The sequence below is a fragment of the Primulina eburnea genome, chromosome 17, assembly GCF_022965805.1.
Source record: "Primulina eburnea isolate SZY01 chromosome 17, ASM2296580v1, whole genome shotgun sequence".
Lineage (NCBI taxonomy): Eukaryota > Viridiplantae > Streptophyta > Magnoliopsida > Lamiales > Gesneriaceae > Primulina > Primulina eburnea.
In genome coordinates this window covers 8,275,627-8,300,078 of record NC_133117.1, presented here as the reverse complement: position 1 = coordinate 8,300,078, position 24,452 = coordinate 8,275,627, and the positions used below count along the sequence as shown (strand labels likewise).

The following is a 24,452-nucleotide window of genomic DNA, read 5'->3' as shown; positions in this document are numbered from 1 at the left end:
ATTGAAATAAACTGAAAAACTATGAACAAAGAAGTAAATAAATAGAATTTGTTGAAATTGCAAAGTGTTTGCTTGAGTTGTGATAGATTGAGTTGTATTTTTTCCACGATGTTGTATGTGGAACTCATAAATTAGTCAATCCTTCAACTGTTCGCAATTCAGTCGAAAAAGTTATTTTCCCCTATTGGCAGTAATCCACTTCTTTTTTATAGACTTTTCAAATATTTTCTTTCTGGGCCAACAGTTATATTTTTCACAAAAACCCTTGTGAGACGGTAATCTACGAAAAATATTATTTTTTATGTCGAATATATTACTTTTTATGTAAATATGGATATTGTTGATCCGTCTCACAAATAAACATCCGTAAGACCGTCTTGTTACAATCCTGAATTGTTTTGGAATTCAATTAATTAATATGTACATTATTTACAATAATTATTATAACCGAAATACGTTGTGTATTTTAAAATCTGATAATTAGTTATTTTGTTGTTAGTAACTTAGTACCATCATCGGTAAAATAACAATAATAGCAGGAATATTTTTAAAATTAACGGACTAAAATACTAAAGTTACTTAAAGCCCTCGACTTTTAAATGGTTTACATATTTCCATGTAATCCAAGAAATTTACTCAGGCGAAGCAATTTCCATGGATGTTGAAACCACAAACAAACATAAAAGTTTGCATTTTTTTCAATATCCCAACTTCGAATTTATATCAATATTCTTACACGAGGGGGGCACTAATCAAAAATAAATAGTGAACATATCAAAGAATACAATATTGAACCATTTCTTGGCCATCAGTTTCCGCCAGTTTCCTTTGAACTCAAAAATAACCCTTTTTGGTAAGATTTTACGTCTAACACGAGGGGACGCGGATACGCTTTACAACAGCAGAAGCTACACAAGAAATGGTGAAGGTAGGGATAGAATACAAAGAATAAATACTCTGAGTCATGCCAACAGTCCACTATATGTATAGTTTGGGAAAATTTGTATTAAATTATCAAGAGTTTCGGGTAAAAATTTCCTCCCGAACAAATAACATGGCCGCAGGGTGCCATTCCACAAGCAGGGGACTGTTTTCGTTTCGCTCTACAGGTCAGAAGACGAATTTTTTATCAGATTGTTGTGATAATGGGAACTTTAACTAAGTGTACAGTAAAATATCCTCACCGGTTCCTCGCTTGTAATATGGGCACTTTCCACAATAGACTGCAATTAGTAGTCAGAAATAAGTAACAGGTTTTCGATTACTTAAAATGAAAAACTCGGGAACAGGCAAATAAAGGCCATGAATGTATGTATGATGGAAAAACTCAATAGCCGTACCGTAAGATTTCTCATCAGCTCTAAGGTTATATCTTGTGCCTGGTATGATCTCGGATGCCACTTCCTTTCAGACCAATCAACATATGTTACTGACCAATTGGCGATTCCAGCAGGATCCAGGATCTGAAAAGGCGAGGAAAGGATACACGAAAACAAAGATATCAAAAACCAGGAAGAAAAGAGAGGAAAACATCTTAGAAACTTGAGAAAAGAAGGTACTACTGGGCTCACATTGAAAAAAGTGGGTAAATAGTGTTCATCAGAGTAGCAGTTGCGTCCCTCCATGTCTGGCTGTTCAACGAAAAGGAAACAGATAGCTGTAGAAATGAAGTCATTGCACAACACCCGCAAAATAATAGAGTTGCAATTGGCAATTGAAATTTGGACAACTGAATAGAGATAAAACGATCATTGTCCGATTCTTCATCTAACTTTCTATTTCTTGAACAGGTTTGCAGGAACAGTAAGAAAAACCAAAAACCAAAAAAACAGAACAGGCCGTGTGATTTACACACATCTGCTATTGTTTATAAAACAAAGACTCCTAGCAGTAACACTTCCTTCAGAGGTATCGTGATAAACAAAAGTAAAAGAGGAACTATTAAAGAAACCTAAACAAAATGCCTCTTCAGTTGCATAGGCATGCATTGTTTGACAGCCAAGAAAGACTACCAACTCAGGAAATATGGCAAAACACATACTATAAATCCAGGGCTTTTATTTGCATGGTCCAAAAGCACTCTATACTGGATAAACTACTGGCCCATCATAAATTGAAAGGGAAATTTGTTTTAATCACAATTGGCTCGTCGCTCTCTTTATTTGGTCATCTAATGAGTTTAACCATAAGCTTGAAGATGTTACTTCAGGCCAACCCACTCTTTAAGAGCTGGATTCTATATTTTCCAGGAGCTCACAAAAATGGTCAAACCAGGGGCTTGAATCTGAAATACATAATATCATTTTACACACCATCTCTTTTTCCTGATAATTCACATTTAGAGCTGAATAATCTACTTCTTAAGAAGGATCGTTAGGTTTCCACCATTTGTTAAAATAAAGAACATGTCATCACGAAACTTAGGCACATTTCCCATTAAAGTGAGAATATCTGATAAACTCGTGAACCCACCACATTATAGATTATAGTGTGTTTGAACCTTATAAGAGTTTGAGTCCATCACCTACTTGTCCACACCCTTGCAATAAGAAAGTATGAAATGAAAATAATAATAATAACAAAGTCGTGCATTGCCTATAAAAAAAATAAAACTTTGATCACCTTGCAATAATTCCTGAATTTTGTATAGTAAAGATTATCAGCCATAACTACAATAGCATGCTGCCGCTTCATTGTGAACCACTGCATAATTTAAAAGTAAGGCATTGTCATAAGAGATATCAAAGATATTCAGCACAATGAGTTAATACTTGGTGATCAACTTCTTGTTACTAAACTGCAGAGACATAACTGCCTCCTAAAACTGATATATGAACAAATGAACCAAAAGATTACACCCACACCTGTGAACCCTTTCGAAAATCTTTCTTCTCGATTTCAGGCAACATATATTCAATGTACCTCCCACTTCCATGCACACCAAGATCCTCAAAGCTGCAGAAACATGTCTCCCGTATTTATATAAAAACGAAGAGTGATGTAAACTACCACAATACTAGTTCTTAAAGAAAAGTCATGAAAATAAATGAGTTTTATTTATAATGATTAAATAGATCATCGATGTGTCACAAACAATATCATAATCTGTTCGACCTTATTGAAGACTCGTTCTTTATACGTCATTAATGTAGTATCAAACGTGTTTAAACCTAACTACGGAGCGTCCATAATAAAAAGTCCAGCTAGAGAAAATGTGGCTACATAAAAAAAGTAGACTTACCTATCTATAAAGCTAATATTTGCAGACATGAGATAGTTATACACATAATCAAAATCACGAAGGGGTATGCAGCTGCAGTCCAAGAAAAAGATTTTAATTAGTATACAACCGCATAATGAGTTGCATAGATTTTGTGAAGATAAAATTAACAAAGACACAATTCTATGGAAACCTGTCGGACAGTAACACAAAGTACTGATTATCTGGATCTTTGAGTGCATTTGCTAAAAGCCGTCTTTCAGCCTCAACCATGGAGATTTTCCCCCATTCCACCTGCAACTTTCAACCATTAATCAAACAGACAATTTGAAGTCTACTACCAGTAGCATAAGGGACGAAACAACAGCGCATTTACGCTCATATTAGAATTGTATCAATTTGACTTGTTAATTGAGAAACTGAGAGTTTTGATTGTTCAAAATTTGTACCCTAAGAAATAATAAATGTAATTAGCACGTGCAAAAAAATGATATTGCAGCATGTGCGGATGTATAAAGATATTCACTCATTTGTTTTACAAGATTTTCAATTCTTGCAGCAGAATTGCATGTAGCTTTGCAGCTTAGAATGCAGAAACCAAGATCCACAAAATCGGAAACAAACCTTGCCACTACGAATTTCACGATTGATAAAATAACGGCTAAGATGCACAGGTTTATCCTTGGATGCATGCACGTACACGGAGAACATACTTTCATGCCCCTGCCAATAAAGAGAAATTTGAAAAACTGTATAGAAACAAATAGTCATATTATTCAACCGTGTAAACAAGACCACATAACATCGGTAAAATAAATAGGAGAACGGCCTTCATTTATTACTGGTATTCTCCCTTTATTTGAAAAACTGCAGCATGATTTCAAATGGCATACCGTAGATGAAACAAGCAATTGAATATAATTTCGTTAAGAATAAGCAGCAGCAATTTTTATTTCATCCAACATATCAGACCAGATAACAGTAAACAGAAGCACCAAATAAGCAAATTTGATGCATCCAATCCTTTGAAGAGACATCATCTTTGCACGAGGCTTAACTAGTCTCATTTGCAAAAAGCTGTAAGTGAGCGTTTGAAACTAACAAAGTACCTGAAAGAATTTATCCCATAGCATCTCAAACGGTAAAGCTCCAGGAGTCAGGAACAGAAAGGCTATTTTGGCATTCACAGAAATAGTGAGAGGAATATTAAGAATATCTCTAATTACAACGCGAGATGCGATTTCATCATCGGTGAGTTCTCTGTAGGGTTCTCTGATAATTACAGGTGGAAGCCATCTTTGAAATGTCTTGCAGCCATTAGACGTGAATAAATAACAAGGTGCAGAATTCTGAGGTGGATAAATATAGGCACAAATTAAGAACAAGCTGACTAGAGAAACCAAAACAAGAATCCATGTTGGCCTCTTCAACTGACCACGCTGGCGAGGTGCAGTTAATAATCGCACTTCTTTCATGCCTAGACGCCATGCCTTAGCTGTCTTCATCTGATGAATCCCAGGACACCAAAAATACGAAAATGCAGCCAATAATTCTAATCTCTCATCCTAAAGCATACCAGAGATATTGGATCAAACAAAAACTTGAACCTGCAGTGCAGAAAGATATGCTTTAATTTTTTTGTTATAAACAAATTTTATCAATAATAAATAATATGAATGCACAACTGCCTTAAGACATCCTTACGATCAAACTTCCGAAACTATAGATTGACCGGCTACTTCAAAAATTTAGACTCCACACACACAATACACACCCATGATTCAAATCAACAAGATCGCATTGATATTTGACCACAAGAAATGGGTACTTTGATTGGTGAACAAAAAAAAATCCAGCTCAAAGCTGCTGCCCTTCCGGGACAAATCAAAGAAATGGGAATCACAGTTCATAAAAAGTTGAAGTATTTGCAGATCATAGTTTTAACATAAAACAATCCGTCAACAAAAAGTATTCACTCCGAATAGACCCTAGATTAAAATTTTGAAATATGTCTAACATTCATTCAGCAAAAGAGTGGAAGGGAAAGTCTCACAGACTTCTATATAGATCCCCTAAAGTTTGAAGCTAAAAAAAAGCTCGCTCGCGCTCTGGAGAATTAAATCAAATAGTCTATAGTATCCAGAAACAATGGCGGATCCAATTTCCTCAGCCGCCTCAACCAACAAGACTCTACAAGATTCACGGCCAAAGAAGTCAATCAATCCGAGGAAAACAAGGTAATCCAAAAGTCAAACCAAACCAAATTCTGAATCAAACACACAATTCCAAAAACTCTCGAAATGATCACTCCAGTCCATGCATCTAAACACACATACAACACAAAGAATCGAACAAAACATCCCGCCCCATCTTTAACTTTTCTGCCAACTCTCACAACCGAAGAACACGACACACACACACAAAGGGATATGGTCTCCCGCAGCTGCATTGAAACGCAGCCTTTCAAATTCCCACAAAAACGAGACAAAAACCACTCACCAGAAAACGAACTGTCAAACACCCAAAAACCACTTCGATTCACAGAGCCCACCTCCAAGAATGCACTCCCACGGAGAAATCAACGAGCCACGCCTCGAAACCAGTCAAACCCGATACGAGCAGTAGACGGAGACCGGAGACTTACAGCATTGAAGCAGGATTATCTGTATCTCTGTGATATATACATACGGCCGTGTACAAATAATATCATGGTAAGTTGTGTGTGAGATCTAGGACAAAAGAACCAATCAGGAGGCGAGTGTAGCTAGCAAACGGGGTGCCGACAAATTGATAATCACGCATAAATATCGTATATAATCTGTATGCAACTCTAGAGAAGCGCGGGATACAGACGGGTTCACCCTTACTTTACTGTTCAGATCGAAATGTAAACTGGATTTACTGCTGCGGAAATCCAGAGATGGAGAATTCGAAGCTCAGCGGTGTGTGTGTATTGGGAGCATAATGCTCAAATTGGAAGACTTTTTGTATTGGAAGAACAGAGTGGAACGGGAAACGTTATAAATTGGCTGCTTCCATATGACAAATTTGAGCCGGCTATTTAAATAGTTTTCAAGGTGTCATTTTCTCTTTTACTCGGTCTTTTGTGTGATCGTTCATCTATGAGATATGTCAATCTTGATCATATTTATAATAATAAATAATATTTTTTTATAGAATATGTCTCATGTGAGACGTCTCACGGATCCTAATCTGTAATACAGGTCAATCCTACCTATATTCACAATAAAAAGTAATACTCTTAGCATAAAAAATAATATTTTTCATGGATAACCCAAATAAGAGATCCGTCTCACAAATACGACTCGTGAGACCGTCTCACACAAGTTTTTGCCTTTCTTATATATATAACACAAATAAGAGATATGTCTCACAAAATTAACTCGTGAGACCAACTCACGTCAATGTTTATGTTTCTTTATATGGTTAAATTTTTTTTTTCTTCAATATTAAAATAAATAGTATTTATCTTTTTCTTTTGTCATTTAACATGGCCAAATATAAATATTGTTTTTCAAAAATGGTATAATATCATTTAATGACCTAAAATATAACATCTAAACATTAGATGACAACAGGCCCTTTAAGGTAAAATAAGTCGCTAGAGCATAGTATCCTCCGATCGACGGGGGTTGTAATAACTTTGTTTCTGTGTATCTTTATGTGCTCGGCCATGTGATTATGTAATTTTTCAATGCGCCGGTGTTTAAAATATGCGCGAGAATTCGAAGTGCATAGATTAAAATAGTTTTTATAAGAACTTATTTTAACTACTTCTAAGATTTTAGTCGATTATATTTGGAAATTGTGAGACCGTCTTATACAAGTTTTTGCCATTATGTATTAAAAAGTGAGATTTTTTATGATTTGGAAATTAAAAATCACAATTCTTGAATAATGAAAATTAAATTTTTTTTAATTTTGATAAATTAATTGTTGTTTGATCAAAATAATTGATAAAGGTTGGAAAAAACAATAAAATTTCACTTTCAGGTCGTATTTATTGTCGTATTACTCCAAGTTAATGAAATTCTCAAATGAGCTTCAAACTGTATGATATTTGATTCAAACGAATTTCTTCTTTTGTTATAGAAGAATAAATAATGCAGTAGACTCATTCTAAGCAATATATCTAGAAGCTATATAATATTCAAATTAGGGACATATTTTCAAAAATAATTCTAGACATTAATTTTACTGTAATCTCTATACTATATTATTAAATTTAAACGAATCAAATTGACTAATTTTGGTGTTTCAATATCATATCAAAGTTTTTTTTTTACAATTTTACTCTTCGAAATATTTGTTAGCTAAATTCCGGTGTTAGTTTATTAGTAATTTTTGTATATTTCTCTGTCTTTTTCCAATTTTTTTTCAAGTTTATCTCTAATTTATCTAAAAATTCAAATTATCTCAATAAATCTTATCTCATATCCTAGAAAAAATTAAATAGATTTTTTACACAAAAATTATCAAATATAAAAAATTTAATGTGTGTGACAGAACATTAGTATTTTATAATCATATCTAAAATCTTAACACATTCTTCTCGTGTATGTATATAATATATATAAATTATTCTTTTTTTAAGTATTCTCGATATAACTCGTGCACACGCGCCGGTGATCGCGCGTGCGAGAGGTCAAGTGGTATCGCAAGTTGGTGGGTGGGTGCGGTCCATTTTGGTTTTGGAAACCACGTTGTAATTATCGTTGTTAAATAATATTAATGGATGCAAAGTTCGTTAAACAAAGAGTAGATTTTCCATAAGCTCGAAATCGAAAGGATCATGTAACAAGTCTGTATATATATTTTAATCAATGATGTTAATATATTAATTTTATTTTAAGTATATTTTAAATAATCTAAAAACTATAGATTTAATTTAATATTAAAAAGATATCTCATAATAATCAGCCCGAATGCGATCCGAACCTGAATAATGTGTAGTTGTTTTTCAAGTTTGAAGTTTTGGATAATGAAATCCAAATCAGCAAAACTTGATTTGTGGCGAGCTGAATAAATTTAATGATATTTCATAGATCAATTATTCAAATGACGAGCCGCCAAAATGACTAAACAACCAAAACAAAATGATGCAAATCATTTCCAGAAATCAAGGTTTGAATCAGATTGTAAGAGGACGAAAATTTACATTGAAATTACTGGTTCTGCACTCAAATTCAGTAGAGTTGAATTTCTAGCGTTGCTGAGTGTTTCGAGCATACCTCTCTTAAATCAACGACTAAAGAATTATAAGCAAGAAATATGACTATTGAAATCAATAGAGCTGAAATCACGAGTTCTGAAAAGAAGTGGACCCCAGAATGCAACAGAGCCCAACCCAGTAGAGATAGCTACTGAAAACCAGTAGCCGCTGGAACCAATAGCTGCTGCAACCATTACCACGAGGTCTACCTCGCAATGTAAGATCATAAAACTCATTAGGAAGCGTACAATATATTCTAAATAAGTTCTTAGTCGATTTATCCACCTAAAATAAGGATAGAGATTGTTTTAGTTTTAGACTAGAAAATGTGATGTAAAAGCTATATTTAATTGGTAAGAGCATGAATATGCTCATTCATACATATGAGTGATCATTTGATGATGCACTGAACAACCCTTCCCGGACTATTCAAGTGGTTATCACTTATCGAGTGGAATAATCCTCAGTTATGGTTGTACACAATTAGTTCTTTGACCCGGGACAACTTAGAAGCTCTACGTACTAGCATAAACTTTGATCCATTTACCGACTCCATTGAGGGTCATTAAGTGGCGAGGTTGTGTATAGTTTTAAAATACATAGGAGCCAATACATTGTAGTATGAGATTCACCGTCCGCCTAGGGGTGAAGATATCCTATGTGATTTGCAACTCTTGATATACCAATGATACATATTCGATCGTGATATATAAGTTGAAGAGACTGTAATGTACACTAACTATAATTTAAGGTTCTTGCAGGAACTATCAATGATACCAATAGAATCATGGGGCGATGCACTTTGACACATTTACCATGATCTGATGAGTGAAATCAGACTTGAGTTCTGAAATTATTAATCAATGGGTTGATGAAAAAGAATGAGGCTAATTAGGGTAAGCCCGAATAGGAAAAAATGATGTGCTGAATCACATGAAATTGTGAACCCACGACTAGCTGTATTCTTGAATCATTGAAGATAACACAAGTTTTGACTTTTGTGTTCACGTTCAGATAGTCAAGTTCAAGGAATTGAATTTGATGAATGTAGTTTGATGGACATCAAACAGATGGCTTACAAAGGAGTTTATAAGATAATTCTATGTAACTGGAGATGTGAAAGTTAGCTTAATAACTAATTAATTGAGAAGAGTGGAATTGTATGTTTTAGTGAATGTTCACAAATTTGTCTGCTTCTAAAATGAATCGTTGAAAAATTTTGTCCTTCGAAATTTTCATTATATGAATGAAATTTGTACTCTTGATACATCGACATTGTAAAATCGTCAATTAAGATTATAAAGAGTTCACAATTGTTTATTTTAAATTTATAATCTACTAACTAAATAATAATATTAGTAGTGGTGACTTTTAAGTGCAAAATTTTATGAAACATTCTAGAAGAGTCTAAGAATATACTAATTAATTTATTGAATAACTAATTAAAAATCCTTTAATTTAAAACATGAATAAATATATATTGCATTATCAAAAGTTGATAATAATTTCATTATACATGGTATTTTCAAGAGTAGAAAATAAATATACGAGAGATTTTGAATAAAAGAATTACAATATCCTAATTCATGTAGGATTTCTGATTTTATCAGGATTAAAACTTATAAATATTTTATTAAATGTTATATAAAATAACATACTTTTTATAGAGAAAATTTCCTATCTCTCCTTACAAGAAAAATCGGTCGCGCCTATATTTTGGGAAAAATATTTCGGCCACCATCCTTCCACTGCGTCTTCGCCTCGACGCCACTGTAACACCACCAGATTTTTGAAATTCCAGCGACCTAATCTCGACGAAACTTCATTTGCTCTCTAGTGCGATCCATACGAGGAACAAAGTTTTTGATCGTGAACTTGATTTGATGATCAAAGAAAAAGGATGATTCGACTGTAGGAATTTACAAAAGGTCTATATATGCTTAAAACCCAAAATAGTTGGAGCCAACATTATATATGTAACATCCCGAAAAATTGAAGATCCACGTAAACCACATGCATGCAAGTTATTAAATTCCTTGTGTATTTCAATTAATTGTTTTAACTACATAAATTAATTATATTGTACATGTTGACATGTTTAAAATGTACTTTTCTACATTGTTGCATATAAATGCATTTTTAAAGGTTATCCGAGTTGCGATCGAGGAACGTAGAACGAGGGCTGCAAAATGGAAAATGTGTTTTTGTTAAATAATTGTTTTTAATTATTTAAACTATGATTGACGCTTTTTTTTAAAAAAAATAAGGAGTTTTGAGGTGATTTTATACGCCGACACGTAATTTTTATCGATATATGATTTTCCACAAAAATACGAACATTTTGATAACTCGACTAATAATTTCACAAACTGTATTAAATTAATTAATTTAATTAAGCACTAATGGACTTATTGGGCATAGCTAATCTTGTTAATGGACCTAAGCTACCATTGGTATTGTAATTATTATTTAAAGTACAAAACTCACCACAATTAAATCACAACTCACGCCCCTTCCCCCAACAAATCAAAAAGACTCATTTTCACCTACAACTCACGGCACACACAAAGATTTAACAAAGGAAGTTTTGAATTCTTCAAGGAAAATTCAAACCAAAGTCGATCGTCGTCATTTTTCATAATCGTCAACATAAATTTGTGCGTTAAAAACGCAAAGGCACGCCATATTCTTTCCTTTACTCATCCATCACATCATAGTACTTATTTGATCATGTTTTGAAAGAAAACAAGTCCCACTTCATATTATTTTCGTAACTATGCATGTACATGTTCTAACTCACGATTTTTGGTTCAAAAACATGTTCAATATGTGCTATAAGGGGCTGCCATGATTAGAAAGTGTTATGAGATTGTTTTACACAAGTTTAAGGAGTCCTATAACACCCCAAACACGCTGCACAAACAAGTTCGAACCATCTTTCTGTTTTGGTGATCATGGGGCTCGGTTTAAGGGTGTTTGTTGCATGGCTTGGCCTCGGCTAGGACAAGGGCTGGCTAGGGTAACATGAGGGGTCAGGGAAGGAGTCCTAGCCATGTTAGGACTCGTGGGTCACGGCTGGGAAAGAGTCCTAGCAAGCTAAGACTCCACCCGAGAACAGCCTAGTAGAGCCGCGCTCGTGCAGCAGCATGCAGGTAGGAAGGGGCTAGGCCAGGATACTTCAGGCCGGGCTAGGGTTAGTCATTACGGTCCTAAGAGGGTGCACAATGGTCTGGGCTCGGGGCTGGTTCCGTGGCTAGAGTCATAGGCGTGATTGTAGAGTCCTTGGTCCAAGGGAGTCTCTCAGCCGTCCTTGCATCTGATGTAGTGCTTTCGGTTCGAGCTTGGGGTTGAATCCTAAGGGTCCAATGTAATGCCCAGAACACTGATTGATCATTCTGAATTGATAGATATATTATGAATAATGTACATAGAGATAAGAAGTAAGGAATGAAGAAGTTTGGCTTGAAATGTTGAATTCTAGAAATTTAATTCGAAGCCATATCGCCCCTGCAGTCTAGAACACCACCGCACCCGCGGTGCATGACAGGAAATAAGATTTTTTATTCGAAGCAGGACCGCACCTGCGGTAGTTACATGACCGCACCCGCGGTCGATGCATTATGGAAAATTGTAAGTCCTGCCGAGAGCTCAGCGCACCCGCGCTCCTTACAGTACCGCACCCGCGGTGCTGCATGCGAAACATCCATCTCTTATTCTTAACGTGACACATGGCATAGTATATATATGAATTCGTGCTGATTCACTCATTCTGCAATTTCCAGCCAAAGAACCGAGAGCTTCCTTAGAACCCTCAAACTTCTTCAAAGCTTTGAGGTAAGATTTATCAAGATTTATCTATTCGATTTTAAATCCGAGTTTAGATTATTGATCCTTGCATCGACGGCTACAAAGTGATGTAAATTTCATTTAATTTCAGCATGGTTTGGATTTTAGATGTTGAGGAAGTTGGAATATGATAATTATATTGTGTTCTTGGCGTATTGAGCATGATATATTGGTAAAAGGATCGAAGAACTGATATCATATGTCAGTTCTATGAATTTCAGCATGTTTAGAAATAGAATATGCAGATTTTGAATACTCTCATGTGCTTATGAGGAGGATTATGGGTTGAGGTTATTGATTATGGATATATGTTGAGAATTAGATCGATCGGTATCGAAGAAATACGTAGTTATACCGTCGAATTATATCCAGCTCGTTTAGTGAATTGTAAATAGATTGGATTGAGTGGGAATTAATAGAATGTGTATATCCACATTTCCATTTCAGATTTATCTTCACGATCGTGACAGCGACTGTGCAAAGAAAGGTATAGTACATGTTTTGTTTGGGGAACCACGACTCAAATGAGATCACATTTGAGTTTCCCAACCAAAATCACATACTTGTTTCTTTGTGTATATCTAGACATGATTATGATTGTTTATAGATTTGTTTATAGAACTTGTATACAAATCTTGCTATGCTTTATTTACAGATCATGTAGCATTGCATTAGAATGATTATGCTTGTTTACATATTGTGTATTCATGCATTAAGATAGGACAGTCTGGAGATCAGGCAGACTTCTAGACGTTCGGCGATATCACAGCTTAGGGGAAGATCACCACCCCTATTGTAGACGCGGATACAGATCAGGCCGAAGTCTAGGAATAAGACGTACAGCACCTCGATTGGGAGGGTAGGTGACAGACAGTGACGTCTTATTCACAACGGGATCCCTAGAGTTCTAGTCGAGTCGCATCTAGACATGATTAAACTCGCATTGCATGATCATATATGAATGACATTCATATTAGCATGATTCATGTTTTAGCTTGTTTTAATGCATGTATACATGTTTATACTGGGATTTGTTCTCACCGGTTTTCCGGCTGTTGTTATGTCTGTATGTGTGCATAACAACAGGTGGGGCAGGATCTGGGTCGAGACAGAGATGATCGTGTTAGCGTGTAGATCACGGGCGTAGCAGATGGACCAGTAGTTGTCTTTTATTATGTACTGTCTTTTAATACTGGTTAGTTGAGGACATACTGAATAAGACATGTATATTATGTTTGTATGTTGTAAATTAAATAAAGATTGATGCTTGTTTAATTACATTTGATTAAATGTAAAAGCGAAAAATTGACCCACGTTTTAGAATAATGATCCATTTAATCCCAAGAAAAAGAATTAGAGCCCGGGTCCCCACATCCAATAGGGTCCATAGTGGGTCTGGTTCAAAGATGGTCCAGCATGGTTCGGGCGTGGCTCATGGGAAAATCGAGTTGGCTCGTGGGGTAGTGCATAAGCTCAAGTTAGGGCTTTCTTTGTATAAAAAATTTATAACATGGCTCACAAGGGTTCGAGTCGTGGTTCATGAGGGCTAAATTAATATAAAAAGTATAAATTTTTAATTTGGGAATTTTATATTAAAGTTGGAATTAATTCGAGATTAAAACACATTAAAACGAATAATTAATGGATAAATGAAAAGCCTAGTATTTAAGCTAAATGAAATTGTGGTAAATTTATTTTAAGCTTAAATAATTATTTGGGATATTTTAGAGTCAATGGAATTAAGAAAAATTCAAATTTGAGGAAGTTTACATCAAGGACTAAAACAGTAATTTTAAACTCGGAAATTAGTAAAAGTCATGGCAGTGTCCTGAATGCTGTTTTATATATTATTATGATTATTTTGCAAGTTTATGGAATTTTTTGATGAACAATAACGTTAAAATACATGTTGCATACTTGGGTTAAAAGAAAAATGTTATACGCATGTTTAATTTTTATTAAGTGATAAGAATATGAAATGTTGAAGGAAGTAAAGTAATTGTGACTAATACGATGATACAATGATATGTTAATACGTAGGTCGAGGCTCAGTTGACGGGTGAGAGTGTCGTTGATGTCCCCGCCGCCCAATACTGTGGTTACATGTAGATGGATCCATCGCCCAATATGAATACGAATACGAAGTCTCAATTAACGATCTGAATTCAACGAAAATGAATATGAACATGTTTAATATGAATATGGATATGAATATGAATATGTTGATGATGATGTGAAAACGTTTATGAAAATTTTTATGAAAAATATTTATGTTTAAGTTTATGCATCTTCATGGAAATGTTATCTTACGTACAAGTATTTTCACTGTTGCATGTGTTCTGTATATGTATTATTTGTTATCAAGATTACGGTGTGTTGAGTCTTTAGACTCACTAGGTAATACAGGTGATTATGAAATTAATGATAATGGATGTCTTGATGCTTGACTTGGCTGGGCTGAAGGTACACATAACCCGATGACCAACGCTTTTAGTTTTCCGCATTTACGTTTATGATTTATGTTAAAGATTTTACGACTTTTATTTATGCTTTTTAGAGGTTTTTGAGAGGTTGATAGTATGGGCTATACTTTTCAAATAATGTTTTTAGGTTTGGTAAAATGTTGGATGGTTTTATGTTTTGACTATTTCCTTCGATTTTCAAATATTAGTTGGTTGTTTTATTTTTAAATGGTATCAAAAATATTTTATATGCATGGGTATGTATTTCGGTCGATTATTGAGTGTTTAAAAAAAATTCTAATACTTTTTAAGAAAACAAGTAGTGGACATTTCAATATACGTTGGGTAAATCAGATCTAAACAACCTAAGAATAGTTTAAATCATACGACGCCTAAGGAACGTTTTGAACGTCAAAAATAAAATTTTAAAACTTCTGGGTGCGAGAAAACAGTACTCCAATAGTATTATCAGCAACAAGGTTTCTCAGTTGATGATTTTGTTTTTTAAATCGTGTTGAACGAATTGTTTTTAACCTCATAAGGAATCCAAAATCGCATGTCCATAAAATTTTTCAAAAAACAAAAAAATTATTTTATGACCATTCTACTCAGAACAGTTTTGAGCAGAACATGAGCACGTGCAGTGGTTGCCATCGGGTAGTCGCTGTAGATCCGATGCCAAGATTTGTTTTTAAATAATAAAAAATTTATTTCGAGGCTGTTTCGCGGAGGGTAGTGCGCTGTCCGTGCACGAAACAACAGTGCCTGCTGGCGGCTGCCAGAAAATTTCGTGAAGCGGGTTGGTGTGCAGTCGTTGACCACCAAATTAATTCCTACTCTTTTAAATAAAAAACGAGTGTAATGGTGAGTAGGGTCGAATCCACAGGGAACAGTAGATTTATTTCTTTTGATAATAAAAATAAAAAGGCGGGATTTGTTTTGATAATTACTAAATAAAATAATCTAAACTAAAATTACCAAGCAAGAAAGAATGTTGAATCTAGAATTGAAAATTAATCAACGATAATAAATTGAAGAATTTAATACGAGAAAAATAATGATTCAAGGGGAGTCCACTATTTAATTATCTCACTGTTCATCGGTTAACCAATCATTTATTCATGTTATTCCAAACAATTAACCTTAGAATTATAGGGATAGCCGCTAAAATCCTTGCGTTTTCCTAATTTAATTGACCAAACTCAGCATCCAGTCAAAACTTATAATTAATTAACTGGGCACAATAGCGTTCCATATTAATTAAAAATAGCATTTTCATTTTGAGAAAACAGTTAATCCTAAATCTAACAACCGAGATAGCTACAATTGAGAGATCTAGTTCCGTCGATTTATTTAAATTACACATGTTATGATAGCACAACACATCTAACCTATTGCTACTCACGTACCAATCGTTCGTGACAATTACGGATCACTGAATTCATGGTTAGCATTAGAAAAGCATACATCAAATTAAATTGTCAGATTAATTGACGTATAACATTCATATAATTAATTCATAAATCAACGAATACTTGGGCAAACAAGAATAATAAATTACAGTGCAAAAACCTCAAAGTGATAAAATTAAACAGTAGACTATCCCTTGAATCAGACTAAGAAAATTAGCCTAACATAGTTTGATCTACAATATTCATGAAAAAGAAATAAGAAAGCATAAAGGAGCAAACGATTTTGTTGGAGGAAAATTTGGAGTCTTGCGCCTCTTTCTTCCTTCACGTGAGAATGGAATGAAATTGGTTTGTGATTGGAGAGTGAAATCTTCTTGCCGCCTCATGTTGCTTTCTTCACGAGAATAGTGAGTTTTATTTGGGTCCAAAAACATGAATATAAAAAGCCCACTATTTCTTAATTAACCCTAAACATAAAATATAAAATAATAAATAATATTTTGTTTAGATTTTCCCTTCTTGCAATTTTTTTGGCAGCTGAAGTATCGTCATAAGGCGTGGCCACGCCTTATTCCAGGACTTCTTCTGGTTTGGCCATTCTCTTTCAAACTCTATCTTGGAAGCTTCAAATGTGATAAACATCGCCTTTTTTACTCAAATTTGCTCCAAGACCGTAAAATTTCCTCCTACAATAAAATTACACAATAATGTGTCAATTAAACATATCGGAGGTTAAAATAACGGGAAATATGAAAATAAAATATTAACTATTACTAGCCTATCAAAATCTCCCACACCTAAACGATGCTTGTCCTCAAGCATAAAATAGATCAACTCATTATCTCAATTTTCGTCCTTCTTCCGCTTCCTCTACTTATCCAAAACATTTTTCATGCAAGAAGACATTTTAAATTTCAGAGCACCTCACAAAATAACATCATGAACAATCACTACAATCAGCATGTGTAGAAAGTAAAATGCATGGGATTTAACAACTCCTCACAAGGTTCGCTCATTCCGCTCATTAGTGTCTAGGATATATATCAACAAACTCTCACGTCAAATGCATTGAAAAGTTTTACCATAAGCTTGCAAATATATCACATCCTTCCACTAAATGAATGAATTAAAATACACAAACAAAAAGGGCTATAAATGGGTTGTAATGTGGCTAGGGATAAGGTAGGGTAAAAAGGGAACAATGAGCTATGGAGTTGGAGAAATCATATGCACTTCTCACAAAAACAATTGCATCCAAATAATAACATCTTCAACCTCGTTATAACATCAAGAGCAATTTTTTTTTCGGCTCTGTTTTTCTTTCTCGCTTCGTCTACTTCTCTGCTTTTTCCCATTTTTTTTGTTTTTTTTTTTTCTGTAGACGGTGACTATAAGGATTGAGATTGGCTAAATCCCAGCAATTCACACTATTTTGGATTGAGTGATGCTATTTGTGAAAAGTTTACATGATTCTCCAATTCAAGGTTCAAAAAAGGGGGATAACCAACAAAAAGGATTTATCATGGTTCGTAATGTGGTTATTTTTATTCAAAGAAAAAGGCTGAGGCTCAAACTTGGTTCACTAGGGGTCTATGAATCAGGGTAGGCTCAAAGACCGGCTTAGATGATGCGAAAGAAAATGGTTTAAACCTAATGCCCTTATCATGTTGTCTATGCACCCAATTCACCACAAAGTGTTGACAAAGACATATATAACAATGCAAGTTCTAGAAAAATTAACAATGCAATGACAACACACAATCAAAGAAAATGGAGCAAGATATCATGATTGCTCATAGGCTCAAAGCTCACCAAAGAAAAAATATAGCAATTGTGTTAAATCCCACACACTTGTCCTCTCTAACTATCATCAAAAGCAACTTATTCATAATGCACAAGTGAGAATGCAAAACATTTGCACGCAAAGAAAACATCATTTTTTTTATTTATTCGCATCGGAAGCAATCAGGATTCAGAAGAAAGAGATAACAAATGAACTAGATGCTTGGAACTAACAACGTCCCAAATTTTTTAAAACAATTTTTTTTTTTTTTTTTGCAGAAAAATTAAAACGAAATACTAAAGATCAAATAAAAAAAACAAAAATCCCACAAGCAAGTCAAACTTCTCACAGCACATCAAACACTCCCACACCTAAACTTGACATTGTCCTCAATGACAAAAAATAGATGCTCAACTAAAACGATAAAATAGTATGAAGTTAGAGAACTCCCCTGAAAAATGTTGAGTATCCTAAAGAAATATCATCTATTGCTGCGGAGGGGGAAACGGTGGTTCGAATCCCATGTGTCTGTAAAATGCCAACTGATTCAGTTCCATTCTGGTCAACCGTTGCTTGAGCTCATCCACTTCCACGTCGATACGCCTTTGTGATGGAGTAGCAGATGTGGGTGGGGGCGCACGTGAGTCCAAAGGGTCATCCTGACCATCAGATTCAGAATTATGGTGGCCGGGTCGTGCAGTCACTGGACCTGGTGGACAAAAAGAAAATACTCCATGCACTTGTTCTATCAATCCCATAGTCTCTAAACAATACAAATCAAGAGGAAGCATAGGACAAGCAACATGAAGGTCATTATTATCAAGATCAATCAACTTCAGGTTGACAGCTAATGCAGTGATCAACGAACCAAGAATCAAATGGCGTTTATGAGCAACGACACCAGCAAATTGAGAAGCCAACCAAAAACCCAAATTAACTCTTATTCTATTTTGCATGCACCACAAGAAAAACAATTCGGCTTTAGTTAACACACCCGCAGAATCTTTTCGACCCGAAAAAGTAAATGCAAGGAATCTGTGAATGTATTTCCACTCTGGGCTATGTACTCGGGTCGTAGTCGTGCTGTGTGGACATAGCTCGATAAAGGGCAATGGGGTTAAATTGCTCATGAAAATCACACGCACAAAACCAAACACGACCACCGCTCTCCCTCTCGGCCCTGCACAGACACTCACCTTCGCCAACGCATCATTCTGCAACCTTCCTCCGTCGACCTCCACCGCCGCTCGCCTGGCAGCCCGCGACCACAGCCACCACAGCAAATTCGCACCGCAACTTTGCTCGGTCCATCACTGATCTCCACCGTATCTCCTCCTTCGCACAGCCGCCACGCAAATTTCGGTGATATCTCTCCAACCCCTCTCTTATTTCGATTATATGTGTTTACATGGTGTTTTGTTAACTTATTCTTTGCACTCGCAATTGGATATCGTTGTGTGCGCCAATTACTACTGGGCTTAACTTGTGATTGTGTCCGTATTTATTGTTGGTTGTGGGATAATTGTGTGAAGTGTACAATTGGTTAATAGAATGCAACGGGATTCTCAAGCATCGAATAACAAAGTCGGCACCCCAAGTTCTTCGTCGGGACAGAAAAGGGCTAGAATGGGAAAGGGGATGAATTCGTTACCACCGTCTGAAACAGATTTGAATGGTCATTTGACCTTCACAAAAAAAGGTGGAAAAAGATAAATATAAGGCGTTGTGTACCAAAAAAATCATCCCATGCAAGCATATTCACCACCCCACCATGGAATTATTGAATATTAAAACTGGTGTGCTTGATTTGATTAGTAACATTGGGTGGGAATCATATTTTTCTATCTTATGTCCTGCGTATATAGAACTTGTGCGTGAGTTTTATACCACTTTTGAATTGATCAAACCTGATAATTTCACACTCTCCAGTCCAGGAGTAATTCGTTTTAGGTTAATGGGACGCACTTTCAGATTTTCAATCACTGAATTTAACATTGCTTTTGGTTTTATTAAAACTGTGAACAATGTCAAAGAACAGGATCTTTGTCGCATAGAAATGAAATGCCCCAAAACCCGATTCTTGTATGTGATATTTTTGATATTTGGGGCATGGATTTCATGGGACCATTCCCTTTATCAGGAGGTTATCTTTACATATTGTTGGCAGTTGATTATGTTTCGAAGTGGGTGGAAGCAAAACCCACTAGGACTAACGATTCCAAGGTTGTTGCAGGTTTTATTAAATCTAACATTTTCAGCATGTTTGGTATCCCAAGGGCGTTAATCAGTGATCAAGGAACCCATTTTTGCAATCGAACAATTGAAGCTTTGTTGAAAAAATATGGGGTGCATCATAGAGTTGCCACAACCTATCATCCACAAACAAATGGGCAAGCCGAAGTTTCTAATCGAGAGATCAAGTCTATCCTATCAAAAACAGTCAATCCGGGAAGGAAAGATTGGAGTCTCCGTTTAGATGATGCACTTTGGGCTTATCGGACTGCATATAAAACACCAATAGGGATGTCTCCCTACAGGTTAGTTTTTGGGAAATCATGTCATTTGCCTATGAAATCTTCTTGCCGCCTCCTGTTGCTTTCTTCACGTGAATAGTGAGTTTTATTTGGGTCCAAAAACATGAATATAAAAAGCCCACTATTTCTTAATTAACCCTAAACATAAAATATAAATAATAAATAATATTTTGTTTAGATTTTCCCTTCTTGCAATTTTTTTGGCAGCTGGAGTATCGTCATAAGGCGTGGCCACGCCTTATTCCAGGACTTCTTCTGGTTTGGCCATTCTCTTTCAAACTCTATCTTGGAAGCTTCAAATGTGATAAACTTCGCCTTTTTTACTCAAATTTGCTCCAAGACCGTAAAATTTCCTCCTACAATAAAATTACACAATAATGTGTCAATTAAACATATCGGAGGTTAAAATAACGGGAAATATGAAAATAAAATATGAACTATTACTAGCCTATCACGGGTAGGGTAGAAAACAAGGATGCTGAGATGGGCTCGATAAATTTGTGCCCGGATGCGATTTTATGGTTTTTCAAAACTATGGGTCAAAATGAGATTTTATTAAAATTAGATACTTTAGTCCTTGTAAATAATTTTAACAAAATCATGGTATTTTCTCATTAAATAAATAATCTAAATATGATTTTTATTATTATGGCAAAATTTTTTTTACAATAAATTTAATTATTAATAATATCTGATATTATGTTTTAAATATATTATTTGATATTATATGATAAAACGATGATAGAGAGCCAAAAATAATTTTCTAGGTATATATTATAATATTTTAAATGTTGTGTTTTAATTTATTTGATAATTATTTATTATTGGGTCTGGTTTATGACTCGTTCTCACCCTTATAAATTTATATCCCAATGTCAATGAAATTTATTCTAAAAATAAATTTTTAGTGGGAGATCAATATTTAAAGATGGTGGGCCCATATCATCAAGAGTTTTGAAAATCGAAGACATGTAAAAAATTGAAATCTTATGCATTTGCATCTCTGTATTTACCTATGTTTTAAAATGGATCCATAAATGACTCATATGGATCAATTAAATCTTGGTTATCGTTCATCCTTTATTATTATACTGCATGTGATATATTATAAATAATCAATATTTGTATTATTATTAATATAATAACAAGAGTTGAATGAATCTAACAAACATAAAAATAAACAGGGCACAAGATTTTAAAACTAATGATGAGACAAATTTTCAAAATTAAAATCCTTCATTTTGGATAAGATTCAAAATTTAAATCAATCTAATTAAAATTAAAATCAAAAGAAAGTTTAATATTTCCTTAATTTTCATCAACAATGGTTGCATGATGAATGTTACCCGTGGTCAGTGTGTGGCTTCTAATATTAGAGAGGTCCTGACGCAAGAAAGATGTGATTTCCATTGACATACTTGATGTGAAATACGTGGAATTCCAATGACTTCGACCCATATTATTGGGGGATCTCATGCCGACTGTTCACTAAAGTTCATCATTGACGGATCATGCTCGATAGTGAAGAGAAAAGAAATCATATTATGGAGCCTTCATTAAGTGTGAGACAAAAAAAAGTGAGGGTTGAAAAGGGTTGCAATTGAGCTCTAGATTTTGAGAAGGTGGTAGGCCTGTAATCGATGATTCCAACGAGTTACATAATGACACTATGTTGTTGTCAATCTCTTAGTCATTTGATGGGTATGAGTGAAATTAAATATGAATAAGATGGAGGTCAGTTTTGAAGAGCTAGTCAATATGATTACGACTTACGAGATCACCATAAAGAAGAAAAATTTTGTTTTCTTGTTGAGCTTCTCGTCAGGGACGAAAGATAGCCCACAAGGTAAGGGAAAAAATGTTGCGTCCCTTACAAGAAAAAAACAAGCTCAATAAGAGGCTAGCTCAAAAGGTTCCACAAAGCATCCACAAAGCTCGATAAGTCAGAACATGTTTGTGTCACTGCAAAAAGTCTCGACATAAGAAAATATTAGGGCCAGAAATGTTTTGGCAATAATAAATGAATGTCCAAACAATTTCAACAATAAAAAAGAAAAAGAAAATAAGATAATCTGAATCATGTACAAGTTAGTGGGAGAGAGCATGTTTGACTCGTCAGAAATAAACTCTCTTAAAACATGTGAGTCATGTCTGAAAGGAAGGATGGACAAAGCCACTTTAGCTAGCTTTCCTAGGGAAAGTGGAACGTGTACATGCTCTATTGGATTATATCTATACAGATGTGTGTGTCCCACTAAGTGTTAGCACAAGATGTGAGCAATCTTGGCTCATTACCTTTACTGATGACTTTTCGAGGTATGAGTATGTGTATTTTATGAAATAAAAGTCTGAAGCCTTCAAAAACCTCAAGGAATTCAAAGCTAAAGTATATAAATAATTAGAAAAGAGCATTAAAACACTTCGATCTGATCGAGATGAAGAATAATTAAGTAATAAATTTCAAGACTACCTAAAATAGAATGAGATTCTCTCACGGTGCTCCCATTCTGCCATTTGAAGGTGTGTCATAACAATGTAATCAAACATTGATGGACATGGTTCTATCTTTGATGAGATTTACTGAATTACCGTCATCTGTATGGGGATTTTCTTTTGAGATTGTGGCAATGTTGTTGAACCAAGTCCATACAAAACAATGAATAGAACTCTATGTGAGATATGGAAGGAAAAACCTTCCAAATATTCTTTTTTAAGAATATGAGGATGTCCTACTTACGTGAAGGAGGCAGTGAGAGATAAATTGGATATTAGAGTCAATTTGTGTTACATTGTGGAATAAACAAATAATTCCATTGGGTATTATTTCTATGTTCCCAACTAAACAAATGTGTTTGTTTCAAGAAATTCCTTCTTCTTGGAAAATGAATTTCTATTAGATATAAAAAGACGGATGATTGAACTTGAGGAAATACGAGAAACAAACACTTCTGAAATAGTAGAACACACACTCTCACATTCAGTTGAAGAAACACAAGCTCTTGGGAGATCTGAAATGTTTTCAAAGGCACCTAAGAGGATGAGCCTACTTCTTGAAGAAGACCAAGATGAACTCATTCTTAGATGTCATCCAAGAAACTTTAAAGAATCATTGTCTGATTCTAATTCATCTAAATGGCTTGAAACCATGCAGTCCGAGATGGACTCCATGTCTTCAAACCAATTATGGTAATCAATAGATCCACATGAGGGAATTGTTCCTATACGAAGCAAATGGATCTACAAAAAGAAATTTGGGGAGGATGGGAAGGTAATGAATGACCTTCAAAGCAATATTGTTAGCAAAAAAATATACTTGATGACATGATATTGACTATAAGAAAACTTTTTATCCATTCGGATTGTTTTAGTCCATTAGGACATTGCTAGAGATAACAACATAGTATGAATATGAAATATGACAGATAGATATGAATACAACTTTCCTTAATAGTGAAGTTAAAAGAGAGATTTACATATCTCAACCTGAAGGATTCACATGAGTAGAAAGTAAACATAAAGCATGCAAATTTCAAAGATCTATCTATGGACTCAAATAGACATCAAGGACCTGAACCTCATATTTGACAACACTATCAAAGAGTTTGATTTTTTTAAAGACCCAGAGAAACCATGAGTATACAAAAAGGTTAGTAGGAGTGCATTGATATTCTTAGTACTTTATGTTGATGACATAATACTCATTATGAATGGTGCAGAGATGTTGCAGTCAACCCACTTATATTAATATTATACTGAGAAGATTTTCTATGGAGGAGTCTAAGAGATGATATATCCCAATGTTTCATGGTGTGACTCTATCTGCCTATGTGCTCTAAGATTGACGATAAGATAGAAACCACGAGCCTCTCATATATGTCTACTATAGGCAGTATAATGTATATTATGATATCTACTCGACTTGATATCGTATTTGCACTAATTTCTCCAATCACTACTATGGA

General features: G+C 34.7%; 1 protein-coding gene across 3 annotated transcripts; it reads right to left on the bottom strand.

The window, feature by feature from the left end:
* Positions 1 to 766: 766 nt before the first annotated feature.
* LOC140818084 (glycosyltransferase BC10-like) lies at positions 767 to 6,244 on the bottom strand. Of its 3 annotated transcripts, none has more exons than XR_012114904.1 (11): positions 5,720 to 6,244; positions 4,330 to 4,827; positions 3,845 to 3,943; positions 3,414 to 3,514; positions 3,242 to 3,313; positions 2,865 to 2,955; positions 2,623 to 2,703; positions 1,572 to 1,657; positions 1,341 to 1,463; positions 1,185 to 1,223; positions 767 to 1,103 (listed from the first exon to the last, which is right to left on the bottom strand). XR_012114904.1 is itself a non-coding variant. In XM_073177919.1 (11 exons), exons 2-11 carry the CDS (start codon positions 4,723 to 4,725, stop codon positions 963 to 965), a joined length of 1,203 nt encoding a protein of 400 aa, XP_073034020.1. In that variant the 5' UTR covers positions 4,726 to 4,827; positions 5,720 to 6,244; the 3' UTR covers positions 767 to 962. The 3 variants fall into 3 exon arrangements, 2 of the variants coding, with proteins under 2 accessions (XP_073034020.1, XP_073034021.1); XM_073177919.1 differs by having other exon boundaries at positions 1,572 to 1,631; XM_073177920.1 differs by having other exon boundaries at positions 1,572 to 1,631; positions 5,772 to 6,244.
* Between the last annotated feature and the right edge of the window lie 18,208 nt (positions 6,245 to 24,452).

What these genes read in the sequence shown, in the direction of transcription:
- LOC140818084 (XM_073177919.1), bottom strand. Translation starts at nt 4,725, where the DNA reads ATGAAGACAGCTAAGGCATGGCGTCTAGGCATGAAAGAAGTGCGATTA. An exon ending in AATATTAGCTTTATAGATAG is followed by an intron (nt 2,956 to 3,241) that starts GTAAGTCTACTT and finishes ATGTTTCTGCAG; the next exon opens with CTTTGAGGATCTTGGTGTGC. An exon ending in AATTCAGGAATTATTGCAAG is followed by an intron (nt 1,632 to 2,622) that starts GTGATCAAAGTT and finishes TTCGTTGAACAG; the next exon opens with CCAGACATGGAGGGACGCAA.